This window comes from Carassius auratus, chromosome 8 (assembly GCF_003368295.1).
Source record: "Carassius auratus strain Wakin chromosome 8, ASM336829v1, whole genome shotgun sequence".
NCBI classification, from domain to species: domain Eukaryota; kingdom Metazoa; phylum Chordata; class Actinopteri; order Cypriniformes; family Cyprinidae; genus Carassius; species Carassius auratus.
Window position 1 is genome coordinate 23,956,081 of NC_039250.1, and position 17,751 is coordinate 23,973,831.

Genomic DNA, 17,751 nt, shown 5'->3' on the forward strand with positions numbered 1-17,751 from the left:
ATCTATATTATTACAATAGTAGTGTTACAGTGTTAACATTTGATAGTAGTTTTTTATTTATTACATTTTTTTACCTTTTCAGTTAGTTGCAATGCATACCTACCACCATTAAATGTGTTTTTCCTTTTTTATTGTAATGTAAAATTGTATATTTTGTATAATGAAATTATTTAAATAAAATGTCCCTGAAAATAATTTCACAGACACAATGAAATAGTTGACAATGAAAAGTATTTTTATAATAACTCATGAAAAAAATCTTCTTTGTTATATCACACAATGTATCAAATGTAAATATACGCAAGTAGTAAAAGAATATGCATATCATATACATTACAGAAGATTTCATACAAAAAGTATTCACCTTGGTATGTACATTTATCTAATTAATAGCAAGTACAATATATTTATTGTTATAATTTGTGATGTATCTAATATGTTATCAAAGATCTACTACAAAATATGCTACATACTACTCAACTACATAAAGTATATTTACTATGAATGTAAAAATAAATCTTAGGTTCATACTATAATATGAACAGAATCTGTCCATTCATACCACTGAAAGATACACATCCAGATAAACGTTATAACAGTACTTTCATTGATGTTATGAAGGCATCATCTCGCCAGATCATCTGTATTATGAAATCTGATTGTGTGTCAGTCACAAAGTCACACCAGTGTAGACCAGTCACTGCAGTCTGACCTTGTACCTGCCAGTAGTACTTATGGGTCTCTTTAAGTTTGGCTAGTCCTCTTTGAATTTTCATAAATGGAACCTGAGCAATGTTTTCAGCAGAGGTGCTTTTTACCTCCACTAGTCCAAACGAATGTTTCAGATGGATCATGCACTCGTCCGTCTGGCCAAATTTAAAATTACAGCCAAACTGAAAACCAAGCACAGTTAGTGGGGGGAAATTAAGATCAGGAACACCTGCAGCTATACGGGGACACTGGAATGAAAGTGGACTGCCAAGAGGTACAACTCTACTTTTGACATGCCCTCAAGTATTTGCGGCAGCAAAGGCTTGGGATTAATCTGACGTAGTTTTGCACCAGAAGCCAAGACATCAGCATCTGGAAGGGGACCTAAAGAAATGAACACAAATGATGAGTCATGAAGACATTAAGCTATAGCTGTGCGCACACTCACACACACAAACAGAGTTGTGAATTACCTGTGTAAGCCTTTTAATTGGGTAGACTTGGTTCCATTCTTCCCAACTGATTCTGGTTTCAGGACACAAAGTTCACTCGCTGCCTCTGGATGAACTCCCTTAATATAAAATGAATACAGTAATAGTTAAAGATTGTTTACTGATCTTGGGTGGTTTTCATTTATATATTTGTTACTTAATCTGCACTCTTGTTCATTATTAGTATATGATGTTTAAATGTTTACATATACTTTCTTTGAGTTAATAGTTTTCTTACCAATGCAGAAAAAAGAAAAATACATGCCTGTGCTCTTGGACGATGCCATCTCTGTGGCTCACTTGATTTTATTCATCTTCTTAGTTGTGTTTCACTCCAAGATAAAAGCATTAGATGCTGTAAACATTTTTTTTCCATTTGTATAAGGATATTGTATAACATCAGTGAAGAAGTACATTATCGATTAAACTTAACGGTAACACTTCCTATGAAGCCCGTATTTAAAACAAATTATAAGAGAATTCTTATGGCATTATGATGAATGCATAATGTATTAGAAAAAAAACTTTTTAATATGTCATATCATCTCATGAGTAATCATAACAACAGTTTTAATGTGTTATAATGTTTACTTATTTGTGGTTATAGCATTTAAGATTATGATTTATAATACGCAATGAATATAATGCATCCACTTAACTTACAATAGAATGTTTCCCTTAGATATAATACAAGTCTCATATCTTGGCATTGTTGTTTTGTTACTTTACTCAAAGCAGGCAAATACCACTATACATAATTACAACAATAATAATGAAAATAAAAATATTATTTTTCCTTAAACAACCAACATATCAAATATCTGATTAGATGAATGTGTAATATGGCACTTTTGATTTTAACAATATTTATTGTAATATCAATAAGATAGTAAGATACTGTATATATTTTAAATAAATAATGTCACGATATAAGACTTATAAACCATTATAAAGTTAAATAAGTATAAGTTTTATACGTATAATTGTTATAATTATTTATGAGATGAAACAACAGTTTTTCTATATTTAATGCATTGTGGTTTTATTATAGTAAAAGTGTAGTAACATTGTTTTTTTAGTGTAATGATTAACGTACCATTTGTATAACCACAGTTTTACTACAAACACCATGGCTAAACTATGGTGAGTAGCAAAACCATGGTTAATCTGTGGATACCATGATTTAACTATATCGACCATGTGTTTTATTTATTTATTTATTTATTTATTTGTGGTTTTTGATAGTAAAATCATGTTTTTTTTCGTAAGGGTAATTTTACTACTTGGCCAAAATAAAAGCTGGCTAGTTGCAATATGGCTAACTAACTTCTTAAACGTGCACACAATACTCTCGAAAAGCATGTTCTCTTCCCTATATAACTTAATTAGTGTAACATTTGAATAAAATATAAAATATCAGACGCTGCTTACCTCCTTTTGCCATCAATCAACCATTACTACTTCCTGTGAACGGCGTGCGTGTGACGTCACATGGGGCGGGGCAACGCGATTCTCCACCTGAGTCCTTTTCGTTTGATGACTTTTTGTCTGAGTCCGTTTCGTCTGATGACACTTTGTCCGAGTCCGTTTTGTCTGATGACTTTTTTTCTGAGTCTGTTTCGTCTGATGCCTAACGTTAATTGTATGAGACCTGACACCTGACGTCGTTTTTCCTGAGACCTGAAGCTTTTCAGTCAGAGACGCGATGCCGTTTTGTCCGATGACTGAAGCCTTTTAGTCTGAGGCATGACGCCTTTTCATTTGATGACTGAGGTCTGAGGATGTCCTAAAATGTACACCGTATACTTGCTTTGCCAAAGCTTAACATGTCCACCCTGTCAGCATAAAATTTGCCAGAAGTGACTAAAATACAGTATTTTCAAAATACGTACGTTTAAATATACAAACTTCTCTTCAACAACCAGACTTCATATATAGCTAGTCACAGTTTCTTGTAAGCTAATATGCTAATTATATCTCAAAATGTCCACCCTGTCTGCCACTTAGACACATAAACATGACAGGGTGGACATAGCATTCATTTGTCGTTAATATTGCTAAAAAAATAAATGGCTTATTTTATTGTGGCGAGTGGGGCGGGGCCGAGAGGCGTGGGAACGAGGAGTGAGGTCAGGTGTAGTGATTGAAAATGAGCTGCACCTGCGCCCCACCGCCGGTATCGAGTCCCACGTAGGAGATGGAAGGATATAAAACTGCAGCGACGACCGTGAAGGACGAGAGAGGACCAGGCCTGGGACATATTTTATGTTTTGGTTTTTATCATTTGCATCTTAATTTTTCAATGAAAACGTGGTTAAAATTAATATATGAATGGGTGGACATCTTATGGTTCATGCTTAGAATAATATGGCTCATAATCATATATATATATATATATATATATATATATATATATATATATATATATATAATTTAGAAAATGTGTGGGGAGCTCTGCTAGTATGTTTCTGTAGAACTTTTACTATTTATGATATGTCATAGAGTGAATGGGAAATTAAAACCATTGTGAGGGTTGAAAGGCACTTCACTTGAAAATACTTCTGTCTGTAAAATCTCTTTTTTTATTTTTAGCATTGTGTTTGTATAAGATATTGTGAGTGAGTTCAAAAATATTTTGTTAGATATTGTTTCTGATGCTACATTGTGCTCATAAACATCTGTTCTTTTCAGTGATTATTCATATCTCTGTGGTAGATGTCATCTTCACTGTTGCCAGTATTACCTGTTAACAGATTCAAAATGTCTAATGGGAGGACTGTCAGAACACAACATTTACGTGTAGCTGAGTATTGGCAACAGTTTCTACGGGTTTGGACGAACTTCAGCATAGTTTTTAGGTACATTAGTGTAGCGAACTATTTTTATTAAGGCAGATTTTTCATTGACGTCCCGCCACATATATTCAGGAGAGAGCAGTTTACTAGGTTTGTTCAAAAGGAAATACTTGTTCAAGTGAGACTCCTCTTGCCATACCGCTTCAATAGAGTTTGCAGCATCAATTTTCAGATGCTCCCTGCAGGTTTTGGTGAGAAGATGTACATCCTCCAAAAAGCCACCAAATGCAGCACCAGCGTAATAATAATCACCTTCCTCAACAGGAATGTATGCTTTAGATTCTGGCCTGCGCTCATATGTGAATTGATTTCTTGGAACATTAAAGAGCCAAGGATGTAACACACCTACGAGACGACCCAAAGTCTCTGCACCCCACCGGCCATAGAACTTTCCGTCTATGTCAAGGCAGAAAATATAATCTGCCTCATTGAATAATTCATTCTCTATTAGTTTTTCCAGTTTTTCCATCCTGTTCATACTGATGTCCTGCCATCGATTCATAGTCGGAACCTTTTCAATTGTCAAACTACGGTTTTCACCTATCTTCACTTTAGGAATTGACTCTGGTTGATCTGTAAACAAGTAGTAATGCACTCGAAATCCGACAAAATAATGTTGTTCTGCTGACTCCAGAAAATCTTTGACAAAACGTGTGTATCTAACAAACAGAGAAAACAAATTCATTATAGTTAATTTATCCTTTAATGATTAATATTTCCAGAAACAAGGACAAAATGAGAATTCTTAATACAAGATGAAAGGTATCATGAAGACTTACTTTCCCAAAGCAAAGACAGTGGTTGCTATGGTGAGATGTTGTTGTTTGTAGATGGAGTCGATCAGTGTGGAGTCAAAGGTTCCCTCCCAAATGATTGGAGCTGACCATGGTGACACAGAAGCAACATCTGTCCGACTTCATTAAAAACACAAATACAGCGCTGTAATCATTCCATCCATTATATTTAGTAACAACAGATTGGTAAAAGCATATTACTCACCCAGCCACCACACTCGGCTTGTTGTACAACAACCTGCAATAAAAATGAATAAGCAGATAGAACAAAATACATTTTATTGGTTCATGAATTTGATGCACATTAAAAACATGGTTTTAGAAGTGTTTTTTTTTTTTTTACTTCCATCAATGGACTAAAGACATCATTTAACTCTCACTTGTCATGTAACCAGAACCACAAGAACCAAGAATGTTTTTGTCTTGAGCAGTATAGTCTTTATAAACTATGGATCAACTTAAAAATAAAGACACTTTTAAGAAAATGAAGTTTTACTCACCCTGGTGATGAGCGCAATTCAATGATCTTTGGCTTCCATTTTGGCCTGATTGAAATAGTCAAACTCTTACTCATTTGAATTTGATTATGTTTGTGTGTGTTTGCTTGTAATTTATTGTGGTCATTACTCACTTGATGATGCCTTGTTCAGTTATCTGCTGATTGCATCTTAATACAGTAATAATAATAATTAATCATCATCATTCAGTATCGCAAACCCCTCAAATCCCAACACACACAGTACACTCAGGGTCGTAGCCTGATAAAACAGATACTCAGTTGAATTTAATTATGTTGTGTGTGCATCTGTTTATGAATATGAGCATGTACATTAATAGTAGCACGTGTGTCAATGTTTCCAAAAGGATTTTGTGAGACTTGTGGCAGCGGGTTACGTCTCATATTATAATTTGCATATTTATGACGCCATTGCATCAAGTTTCGTTCACACAAGTTCTGGCATTTTAGATCTATAGTACTATCTAAACTGTCACATACTGTAATATAACAAAATGTCCAATAAATCTGTTCCCATTTATATATTTTCTACAAACAGTGACTAAACACAAGTAACCATACCACTTAAATCATGATTTATAATCGCTTCATCGGCTGATAAAATCAACATTTACTTTAAAGAACGATATGCGCTGGTTTTGGCTATATTACTTTTTTTTGTTTTTTATGCAGTGCTGCCTGCGTCTGAGTAACAAACTACGTGCACATTAACATATTAACTACTGTGTGTTCATATTTCCTATTTAGTCCAAACAGTCAGTAAGCGACAGTTATTTGGAAACTATGTTGGAAAGTAACTGAATGCGCCGCTTCTCTGCCGCGCACTGCACAGAACAGACGCTGAGAGAGACAACCCTGCGCTAAAGGTTTATCAGGAAAGAGTCGTTAGGTTTGTTCATAGACGCGGGAACGTATTTTGAGCTGAGGGTAACTACAAGAGTGATGCGAGAAGACTGACACTATGATTGCGGATCCAAAGCGCAACTTTTGTAAAAGTTTAATTTCTTCGTTTAATAGTAGTAGGCTATAAATAACAATAACATTGAACCAGAGGCAATTCGTTTTTTAAAAGGGGAAATACTTCATTTATTTAGGTTACAACGGATATCCATCTTATTATTTTTGTTAATACAAGGTAGATATAGCTAGAATTTGTCATTGTAGCCTATTTTATGGCTTTTTGATTAATAATAAACCACAAACTACGATCGTTTTAAAGAAGCATAAGGGGGAATCTGTAGGCTACTTATTTGTGTTAAACGCGGGTAAAACATCCTTATTTATTTTGTAAAGAAAAGTTCAAAGTTTAATATAGCCTGAATTTGTAATTGTACTGTTTTATTGTAACGTTTTTATTTATTTATTTTATTTTATTTTTATAATTTTTTTTTTTTATAAAAATGAGCAATGAACTTTCATTTAAAGTAAGGGAAAATCCAAAAACCTTATTTGTTACAACGCGGGTAGCCTACATCATTCTTATTTGTTCCGTTCAAGTTCAAAGTAAAAGATCAGAATAAGTGCTACGGATGTGAGAATGCGAGATTTGTTGCTGCTGAGGAAGTCACTCTGGCTCTTTTTCTGATGTCTGTAGAAATTGATGTTAATTCTTAATTTGTGTACACTATGGCAGAGACATGGCACGGGCAGTGGATATTTGTGGAGGTCAATGTGAATAATGTAGCGTGCTGCCACAAATAAATCAACGTATACAAAAATATTGTTTCTTGTGTGTTCAAGATTGATGTATGTTTATGAACATCGTTACTCACTTGAGGCCTTGTTCTATTATCTGCTGATTGCAGCTAAAAAAAAAAGTAATAAATAAATAAATAAATAAAATTAATTTATAAAATAAAAAATAAAAATAAAAGTATAAATACATTAAAAAACATTCAGTAATGCAAACATCTGAAATCAAGAGAACAACACATCTACACCATGTTTTTTTTTTTTTTTTTTTTTAACTGCAATAAACTTACATGCACTGGATATTGTTCAGGTAAATGAACCTGTAAAGAAAGACACATAACTTCTTCTTATGTATGTTCATCTTATGCTTGTCATGTATAAAGAAAATGCATTTAATAATTTGCTTAATACTGTAGGGCTGAAATACTACCAATTTTTCTAAAGATTAGTTCATTAAGATGTTTGCATCCAAAATAATGTGCATAAGCAGAATAGAGTGGCAATATGCTAAATAATTAATACTCCTGGTAACATCAAGCAGTGGTAATGCTACCGACTTCTGAGAAATAATACTGCATTATTATGACATCAATTCACAACCCAGCCACAAAGGCAAACAATGTAATATTGATAAAGAGTAATTACATACCCACTCAAAACCATCCCAAAGAACACAATGATGAGAACATTCTGACGGACCAACATTGTTCCTGGAAAACTAATGTCCAGACTGAAGTTAGAGACAAGAGTAAATGAGAGGAATAGAGCAAGCGAGATGTGGATCAAGAAAGGACGAGTCTGTACATTTTATAGTCAAATAAACACGGGGTGGGGCCCTGCATTAGAATGAAACAAACCACTTTAAATCTGCAGTCTGTAAATGTTGCCTCTTTGTTGCCATCTTTGTTTGAAACCTGCAATTGAAGTTATTTTATTTTATTTTATTTATTTATTTTTTGGGGGGGGGGGGGGGGGTGTTGGATGCTGTAGGCTATTTCAGAATCACAGATTCTAGCCTACGTCTTGGAAGTATGACCTAAATAAGAATTCTCACTGGATGCAGTCATCCGAACAAGTCTGCCATTGTTTTGACCAACTGAGGAAAAAAGCATTAAATCGAATGAACATTGTTACTACAAGTATGTAATGTGTATTAGCATGTAAATTTCAATTTCTGTACAGTCTAAGTACCATTTGAATTTCATATAATGATATTATTTTAAACCAAAAAGGTAATTATTCTTCCTTAGAACTATTTCTATTTAAAATACAAATCTTGTGTAATCCCACATTTTCTATCTGGTAGATACACATTTAAAACTGTAATATAATGTCATTTCAGTCGCATGTGTTTCATAAACACATAATCCTTTCTGGATTACAGTCCAGCCAAAAAAAGTATTCATTTAATTATTCCAGCTGTTGCAAGAAAGGGCTATAAATGATCCACCACCTGCATCCTCACATGTGATAAAGCTTACTACCCAGATAGCAAAATACACTTGAGTCAGTTACGGTCAGATTCTTGTCTGTCTGAGGCACTCGGCCTGGCTCCGTCTGCCGTGCTTGGCCCGGATGCTTGTGGACTCGCTGCCTGACACTGAAGTGCACAGTGTACACATGGCCTGAATACATTTTTATATCTACTTTACTGTACACTAATCCATTTAAAATTGATACAAAGACAAAATGTTTCCTTTCATTTCCATTATATGAATGCAACAATGTGGTATCACGCAACAGAGACGACCACGCCACCTTATGACTCGCACCCCGGGAAATACCACGCACCCTCAGGTGCTACTAAAGGATAAACAGGTTCGCTACTACTAGAGCAGCAAGAGATGTGACTTACCAAAATAAAATATTTTACACAGAAGTCATTAATCTTAAACATAAAAAAATGGTCTCATCAACAGATTACCAATTGAATACCCACAAGTACAAAGAGACCATAATAAATCGTACCTTAACAGAAAGGACAAGCCCAGTACAAATCAGTGCATCTGAATTCATAAAGCAAGTGACAAACCGAAAAGAAACTACAACAAAACACTTCTGTTAAACGTCAGTATCAAAGCTCGTCAAACATTCACTTGTGGTTATTAATGCACAGAACACTCAGAGGAGCAGCGGTCCAGCACGGTGAAGGTCACACAGTCAGCTGCATGCACAGGACAATGAAACCGTAATCAGACAGTATACAAAAACAGCCATAGGAACAGGGTTATGAAACCACAGCTAGCGCTCTCAGGCCACACCTAAAATACAAATATAAAAACACAAATATCAAACAATTCCCCTCCCGCTTCAAAAGAAAGGAAACCAACAATAAAAGTTTCTTACCTCATTCTTGGACAACAGTAGCTTTATGCTTCCTGCGCTCATCACTTCGGACACACACAAACACACACACACACACACACACACACATCCCAGGGGAAAGCAACCAGACAGCTAAACCCTGGGACCTTTACGGCCAACAAAACAGAAACACAGAGTGGAATGACCATGCCACAATTAGACTTCTTATGAAGTCACTAGGCCTCCAGTAGAACCCACCTCAATGATTGAGCTGCTAGGTGAAATATGCAAAGATTAAAATGGAAACTGATTCTAATGAATCCACCAACCATAATAAAACTCATCCGGTCACATATACAGTACATACTAACACGACCTAACACAATCTAATCTACGCAACACTCTTCTCACTCCTGTTAAATGATTTCTGATTGAATAATGGCTGCTGTGAAATAAATAAATATTAAAATAAATTAGAAAAAGTAATTTAATTTTTTATATATATATATAAATTATTAAACTTCTTTAACAACATTAAAAACGTATTTATCATAAACGCTTGACCAGTAATATAGCATACTTTCATTAGGATGCCAAACCTTTATTATGTCTAAAGTGACATCGCTGACACTGCTGCTGAAGCTGTTATCTGTGTTCTGGTGCTGCTCTGAGGGTCTGGTCTTCATCTCTCCAGTCACGTCTCCAGTCACTACAGTGTGTGTTGCTGTAGTGCTGCTTTGAGTAATGTGGCTTGACGTGAGTCTCACAGAGGAAAACACCAAAGGCTGAACAACACTTCACAGCCTTCAATCTGTGCTCAGTGCAGAAATCACAGAAGCTGTTTGGTGAATCCACATACCACTCTGTCCTCATAGACAAACAAGTAGGAGAATCTTATCTTATTCTGTGAGGAAATACCATGTTCTTATTTATTTGTGTATTATTATTTTTTTATTACAAGACTATGGTGTGATTTTTTTTTTTTTTTTTACAAGATTTTGGTGTGTACAATTCCTGACCATGTAGATGTGTTGCCTCTTGATTCATTCATATGATTGTCACTTTTCAGGGAGATATAACTAGTGACTTGTGAAGTCTTTTTTATTTATTTTTTATTTTTTTTTAAACGTGTCAATATATGGGTTTGAAACTAGTACTGGTTTGTCTTGAATATATTTCCTTTATGGGCAGACAATCTTATGGGATCTATGGGTATATAAACACAAACACGCAAACATGAACAGATGTTGTATGACTGCAAACACATACGCAGAATCAAAACTTGCTGGCTTTTACTTTATAAACCTGTAAAGATAAAGCAAAAATGCGAGAATATGAGTGAAAGAGGAATTGAAACACTTTAAATTGTTATAAGGATCAGTATACAAATTATTAGAAATGTTCGGTCTTGCACATCTGTCAATATCCCTTTGCTGATCACCACTTCAAATCTAATTTAGAAGCACTTGAGGCTCAAATATCCGCCCTCCCTAAATAATTGTAAGTGAATATGTGAGCTGATTTTTTTTTCTTTTTTTATCTCCAGGGCACCCAACCGAAATCCAATAACCAGCAATGCCAGCATTAAAAAATATCAGTAAAGAAGGTGAATCTTGTTTAAGGGTTATTGTTATTATTATTTTGTAAAACTCTCCTATTAGGACTGTACAAAAAGTGTTATATTAATCCAATTAAACAAAAAAAAAAGAATTTCGCGGTCAATTGAAATTGGATCTGAAATCATTTGCTGAATTGTCCTATTGACTATGGCTGCCACCTTGTGGCAAGATATTGAATCGTACTGATTTCGTTTATAAAATGTATTTTATTTCTCTTTCTGAACAAAACCCCCTGCCACATCTGAACAGAATTCCTATTTTATTACACAGTATAATACAATGTTCCAACTATTCTGAAAAAGAGAGTAAAGCAGGGAACACACTTGTCTTCGACTGCAAGTGGATTCTGGCAACATCTATAAACCAAAATCCTAAGATCTCAGAACACATGGGTAACATCATTGTGAAAGCAGTGGTAACATTACATGTACAATAACCATATAAAGGCAACTGAGCCTCAAGGGCTAAAATGTAATATAATTTATTTTAGATTCATATTTAATATAAACAATCTTAAAGCCATCAGTATCACTCGTGCCTGTCATTAATTAAAATGTTTCTTTAAGGTTTAATGTACCCTATTCACCTCATGGCCACTGTTGTCTCTGTCTAATGTACAAACAAATTAATTTTGCAGAATGCTGTGTTAAAGAATATCATGTTATGTCATCCTGATACAGGAAATACAATCTGACAAAATGAGACAAATGTATTCCAGTTGACATATTACACAACAAATATAAAGCATGAGCTGCATTCCTGAAGTTACTGCTATAACTACATCCACACATTAGGTCCATGATATATAAGAAACCACCAAAGATGAGCAGATCACATCTTTGTGGTGACAAAAGAATATAAAGACACTTAATTAGGTCTCTACAAGGGAATTGTTTAATTTAAAGTGGAGAATTAATAGGAATAAAACCAAATATTTTAGGATGTGTGCAGTTTGTAGTAAAACTAATATATAGACCAAAATCTGTGTGGTAAATTACTCAATGTAAAGTACAGCATGTCAACATGGACCTATGTAAACAGCACAAGTAAGGCATTCGACACACAAGCAACATTGTTCCTTTAGCCTCAAATTACTCCTTTTCTTTCTTAAGGACACTTAAGAATATAAGCAAGTCACCGTCCAGATGAGAACTGACTTGTTTTGCGAATGGATTGAGAGTTAAGGACTGACTTTTAATGAATAACAAAGGGTGTTTTGCAACTGCAACATAATTTGCTTTGATCATACGCTAATCAAATCAAGCTAATATATATTTAAATACGTAAAATTAAGAGGTCTCTGATGGGTTCTAATGGCCTTTTAATTTTTTTCTTTCTCAACCAATCGCTTCGCCTAATTCCCAACCGCTATTAAGCATCATGTTGAATTAGATCAGAGGTAAACATCAAGCTCTGATAGAGGCTAAACAGCTTGATATTAGGAATCCCAACCCTCTCTGTGTGTGACACGAGTGAAAACAGGGTTTCTGTATGCACAGCTGAGTCTGACGTCGAAAGCCCTCGTACATGACAAAAACAGATGCCCTATGAACCCCACAGTGCGCACGGCCATATCCATGCAGATCCCTAAAGGACCGACACTACATACCTCCTAAAAAGTAATTTTTTTGTCAGATAAAGAATTGACATAAAACAGTCAGACGAAAATAAAAGAACTAAAGAAAATACAATTAATTAAAAACCACAATCTTGATCTCTACATAAGGTCGGTTTAGGGTTCAAATAATAATAATAAATGTTTCTTGAGCAAATCAGCATATTACAATTATTAACAATGGATCATGTGACACTGAAGACTGGAGTAAAGGCTTGTTCACACCAAGGACGAGAACTATAAAGATAATGATAAAGATGTAGTTGTAAAAATCATTCTTAATATTAAAGAATAGCAGAGTCCACACCACGGCTATACTGATAAAAGCACAAACAATATCACTGGAATCACTTGCACGATGATTGTTTTTTTTTTTACTTGATGAACGATATAAACATTGACACCCAATCAGAACTCATTTTGTTCTCAGGAGATAGACCGTGCACTAAGAATAAACAGACAATATGTGGATGCTTATATTGTTATTTTTATAGTTATAATTCTTGGTGTGAATGGGTAAATTGGAACAGTAAAATCTATTAAAATAGAAAACCGTTATTTTTAGTTTGAATAATATTTAACAACATTACAGTTTTTACTGTATTTCTGATCAAATAAATGCAGCCTTTGTGATCATAAAAGACTCTTTTCAAACATTAAAAATATTACTGAACCCAAACTTTTTGAACGGTGGTGTGGTTAAACAAAACACTGCAACTTATCGACTGTTTTAGGGTTATGGTCACACAAAGTAAAAAAACAGATCACATCCTTTTTAACTCGACACACTAACCCAGATCACGTCCGAAAGTGTTGCAACAGCATTGGCTCTGATTAACTAAACCACAACATCTGTTCTATCACTTAAATGATCAACAATAACTGCAAATCTGTGCATAACCTCTCTTTCTGTTTAATAGCCAAAGATATACGTGGCAGGATAGCTTCAGTTTACGACATTTAGAAAGACCCCATTTAAACATTCAGGATTTAATTTGTTAACAACTTTCAGAGTTGTAAAAAAATCTCACAAAACAGGACAAAAGGTGGTGGGTGCATGAAGTAAGACAACAAAGGTTACGAAACAAAACTCCTCCATTTTAGTCACCCTAAAGCAGGATGACAGGACAATTCTTCAGTTCCGGCTAGTCAAGTGTGGTGGAGGAGAAAGGCTCCACTTTTTTTGGGCCAAACCCACAAGTGGTGCGTGCAGTTTGTGGAATGTGGGACATTCATTTCCAGTTGATCGGGTCGATGGAGCGGGATCGTAATGCTGGTGACAACACCGTGTTCTCTGGTAGTGAGGGGCGTTCCTGTATTTGCATTCCACGCAAAACCACACGGTCACTCCAACAAACAATCGTCAGGTTCCCTGTTGAAGAGGCACTACTGGCCCCCGTTGTAAGCGTAGTCTGCTTTATTGTGCATGATGAGTTTGTTGTCCACAAAGTAGAAGCTGTCTGATCTAGTCTCATACGGGTGCTCAATCATCAATCGAACTGCAGGAGACAAAGAAAAGACACAGCACTTTAACAAACGAACACAGACATGTACCACGCTCTCCTCTATCTGAGCACTGATAAGAGAGTGAGGTCTGAAATTATTACAAGCCTGACACAACGAGTGAGATCAGTATGCTACTAGCAAGACAACTGATTACTCTTTTGTGCCAAATTACCTCTCAGCATTTGAGGGAGGGGACATTGGTATTAATTCAAGGTGGGTTTTAATAAGTAGTTTTCTCAGATTACAGTATAATTATAAAATTATTAGTGCTGTCAAATGATCAATCGTGATTGATTACATCCAAAATAAAAGTTTTTGTTCACATAATGTGTGTGTGTAAGTGTGTGTATATATATATATATATATATATATATATATATATATATATATATATATATATGAAAGTATTTTGTTTATATATTGCATATATTTGTATATAATAAATTATATATGTAAATACATGTAAATATTTTCAAAATGTATACTGTATGTGTGTCTGTTTATATATACACAATAAATATACACACAGTACACAAAGATGTATTATGTAAATAACTTATTTTGGATGCAATTAATCACGATTTGACAGCACTAAAAATTATATAAATTATAATACAAATAATACATTAAAATTAAGATTAGGTAAAATCAAGATTAGGTGAGTTTCTACTTGGAACAAAGAAAATTATTTGTCAATAGGGTAAGAAAAAAATAACGTTTCCATTGGAATTAATGATTTTATATATGTACTGGAAAGCAAAATAAAAATACTGAATACGTTTTTTTTTTTTTATATAAAAATAGCTAAAAAATATGTATTATTTATTTTAAGTAAACAGTAAGTTTCAAAATCTATAAAAAATTAAGTGAGTTTATACTTAGAAGAAAAATATCTGTCAGTGGGGTAGCAAAAATAAACCTGTAAAAAAAAACAAAAAAAAAACAAATGATTTTAAATGTACCTGCTTAATGTAATAAAACAAAATAAGAGTAAAACAAAAACAAAACAGCATGTTTGATTTAATAGCTTAAAGAACTGCTGTAATCATTCAAATATTATTTAGTTCATTCAAATAGTAACCAGAACACTCACTGAGGTCATCTGGGAGCTGAGGAAACTCGTAAATATGTTCACACGTGTTCCGGCTGTTCGGGATACAGAAGCCGAAGTCAAAGTCAAAACTCTTCAGGAGGCGCTCTTGAAAATAATGCCTCTCAATCATTCTGAAGTTGGTAACAGGTCGATCGCCAACTGTGAACTCCACCCTGAGAGAGTGTGAACAGAGAAAAGAGACGTTTCTCCACACACCAAAAAAACATTCAGTTCAGCTGAACTGTAACTAAACAAGAGCTTTATGATGTTTGATAATGCTAACTTAAAAAGACCATATGACATTCCACTACACAGACTGAAGTCTGCTCATGTTTACAGCCAAACTGAAGGAATTACTGAGGTCAAATCATGATTTATTCATGATTTCTGTGGGATTTGGCTAATAACATTGCCCAAGTGTTGCAGCAGATGACACAAGCTCCTTTGTTTCAAAACATGAGAGCTGGTCAACTGAATTTCAGACCCACCAAGGTCTGTGTCCGTGCTTTTTTGAGAAACTTACGTGGCTCCGACTGTGCGTAACTTAAGGAACGCAGGTGTGAACTGGTAACGAACAAAGCGCCCGGCGCTGGTGTCAACCTCTCCGTTTTCCTCATCCTCCTCATCAAGGTCTGAATGCAACAGTTTGAGAGAGAATATAGGGTTATTATCATTAGCTGAAACGAAAACCATTAGAAAATAAACATTACCTGGAAAAAGGCTACATTTTTTCATTTTTGTTTAATTTAAGTACTACAATAAACTAAAACCGAAAGAACTAACGCTAAACATTACCAATTTTTAAAAAGCTAAAAGACAGACATTTGAATATGGCTCAGAGGATCAGAAAGACGAATCTTGCATGCAGAGCAAAACCACAGCTATATATTGGCTAAAGAAATTTCCATAAACAGGACATACAATTCCCTCATATACTAAGTTCCAAGAGAGTAGAAGCCTCTAATATTTTTCATTCGGTTGCAATGTAATGAAATCATTAGATTAGTGCAGCATACATCAGCATGGAAGACTGACATTCTAACTAATAAATATGACTTTAAATGGTGTTGGGGGGGGGGGGGCAATATATGGATAAATCGCTCACAATAAGACCTATGACATGCATTTACAAAATAGACCAGGGAAATTTCATTACATTACTTTGTTGAACTGGGTGGCCTTTCAGTTTGCATTTCACATGCTAAAAGCAAATAAAGTTAGTCATCATAAAAGAACCATTGTGTGAAATCATTTACTAGTTTAACTTGAAGACAAAGAAAGGAAACGTACCACACTGTGGTGGTTTGGCAATCTCAAAAAGGACAGTGCCCGTCTCCAGGTCCCTGATCTTAAACCGTGTGAAGTCAATGCTGTAGATGTTGTCCTCTGGTTTACACAAATAGTCTGTGGAGGGAACATGTATCATGTACTTCAATAATAGAAACATAGTATACAGTAGTTTTATATTCAGTAAGAGACTAGAAACAAAAAGAAAGCTATGTAGCAATACTCTCAGACTGCTAAATATGATGTATGACCTAAAGTGCTGTTTGTTGCTGTTTAAAACAGACAAAATGCTCTCTGGAAGCACATTAAAATGTGTTGCATGGACTGGGCCTGCATGAAGTAAACAAACACATGAAGTCGAAGGATGCTCGAACTCATAATACGTGTTCATAGCGAGCATCTGAGAAGTTGTGAGCTGAAGCAGGTATCAGAGTGGAGTCTCGGAACTCTTACCGCGAGTGACTGCGCGAAGTCCCAAAACTTCATCCGGAGTGATTTCTCTCCCCAGCGCCCGCAGCTCTTCCTCCGTTACAGGCCGTCGGTCCACTTGATTTCGTCGCGATTTTAGCCTTTTCGGAACACCTCCTCCGGGTTTGCGGTCCCGAGGAGCCGTTGCCGTTGAATCCGAACCGTTGACTGCGGCAGCTGCCGTTTCGTTGCGGGAGCTCTGACTGTTCATCTCTCCGGGATCTCACAACGGCGGAGCGCGAACTGCGTTTCTGTTGAGCTCGACGCTCGCTGAATGCAAGATGGCGTAGCGCGTCACTATGGAGAACCTACGCCGACAGGATAGCAACGTGATTGGCCGAACGCGTTCGAAAGTTGCTATGGTTACCTGTTTACAAAAGTCTCCCCATTAGAAGGTCATTATTTATTCTGTATTTCTGATATTATTTATGCCCTGTAAAGTTTTTTTGTTTTACAATATTGCAATGTATTTTTTTATTTCGAATATTTTCATTTTGTTATAAATTATGTTATTTTGATATCGAGTTATTTTGATTGTATTTCGAATGCCATATTATCATTAGAAATTGGTTGTCTTAAATATCAACAAACAAAACCAATTATGTATTTATATTTTTAAATAATTTTTACTTTATCTTTTCTACGTTGCTGATAAATTGTTCCCGCGTTTGTGTATGTGTATTTATTAAATAAAACTTTAATTTTAACAATATATATATATATATATATATATATATATATATATATATATATATATATATATATATATATATATATATATATATATATATATTTAATT

The 17,751-nt window shown here is 34.8% G+C and overlaps 2 protein-coding genes and 1 long non-coding RNA gene across 3 annotated transcripts; all 3 read right to left on the bottom strand.

The window, feature by feature from the left end:
* Window positions 1-214: 214 nt before the first annotated feature.
* LOC113107730 (uncharacterized) lies at window positions 215-1,288 on the bottom strand. Its single transcript, XR_003292707.1, has 2 exons — window positions 1,185-1,288; window positions 215-1,095 (listed from the first exon to the last, which is right to left on the bottom strand). It is a non-coding gene; the product is annotated as an uncharacterized LOC113107730 (long non-coding RNA).
* A 2,477-nt stretch (window positions 1,289-3,765) lies between these two features.
* On the bottom strand, window positions 3,766-7,996 carry LOC113107731 (globoside alpha-1,3-N-acetylgalactosaminyltransferase 1-like). Its single transcript, XM_026270421.1, has 8 exons — window positions 7,710-7,996; window positions 7,351-7,380; window positions 7,141-7,173; window positions 5,483-5,518; window positions 5,352-5,396; window positions 5,057-5,089; window positions 4,837-4,971; window positions 3,766-4,716 (listed from the first exon to the last, which is right to left on the bottom strand). The coding sequence occupies exons 1-8, from the start codon at window positions 7,763-7,765 to the stop codon at window positions 4,026-4,028; spliced, it is 1,059 nt and encodes a 352-aa protein (XP_026126206.1). The 5' UTR covers window positions 7,766-7,996; the 3' UTR covers window positions 3,766-4,025.
* Window positions 7,997-11,173: 3,177 nt separating this feature from the next.
* On the bottom strand, window positions 11,174-17,260 carry LOC113107732 (protein unc-119 homolog B). Its single transcript, XM_026270422.1, has 5 exons — window positions 16,938-17,260; window positions 16,488-16,601; window positions 15,721-15,829; window positions 15,198-15,370; window positions 11,174-14,097 (listed from the first exon to the last, which is right to left on the bottom strand). Exons 1-5 carry the CDS (start codon window positions 17,161-17,163, stop codon window positions 13,985-13,987), a joined length of 735 nt encoding a protein of 244 aa, XP_026126207.1. The 5' UTR covers window positions 17,164-17,260; the 3' UTR covers window positions 11,174-13,984.
* Window positions 17,261-17,751: the final 491 nt, after the last annotated feature.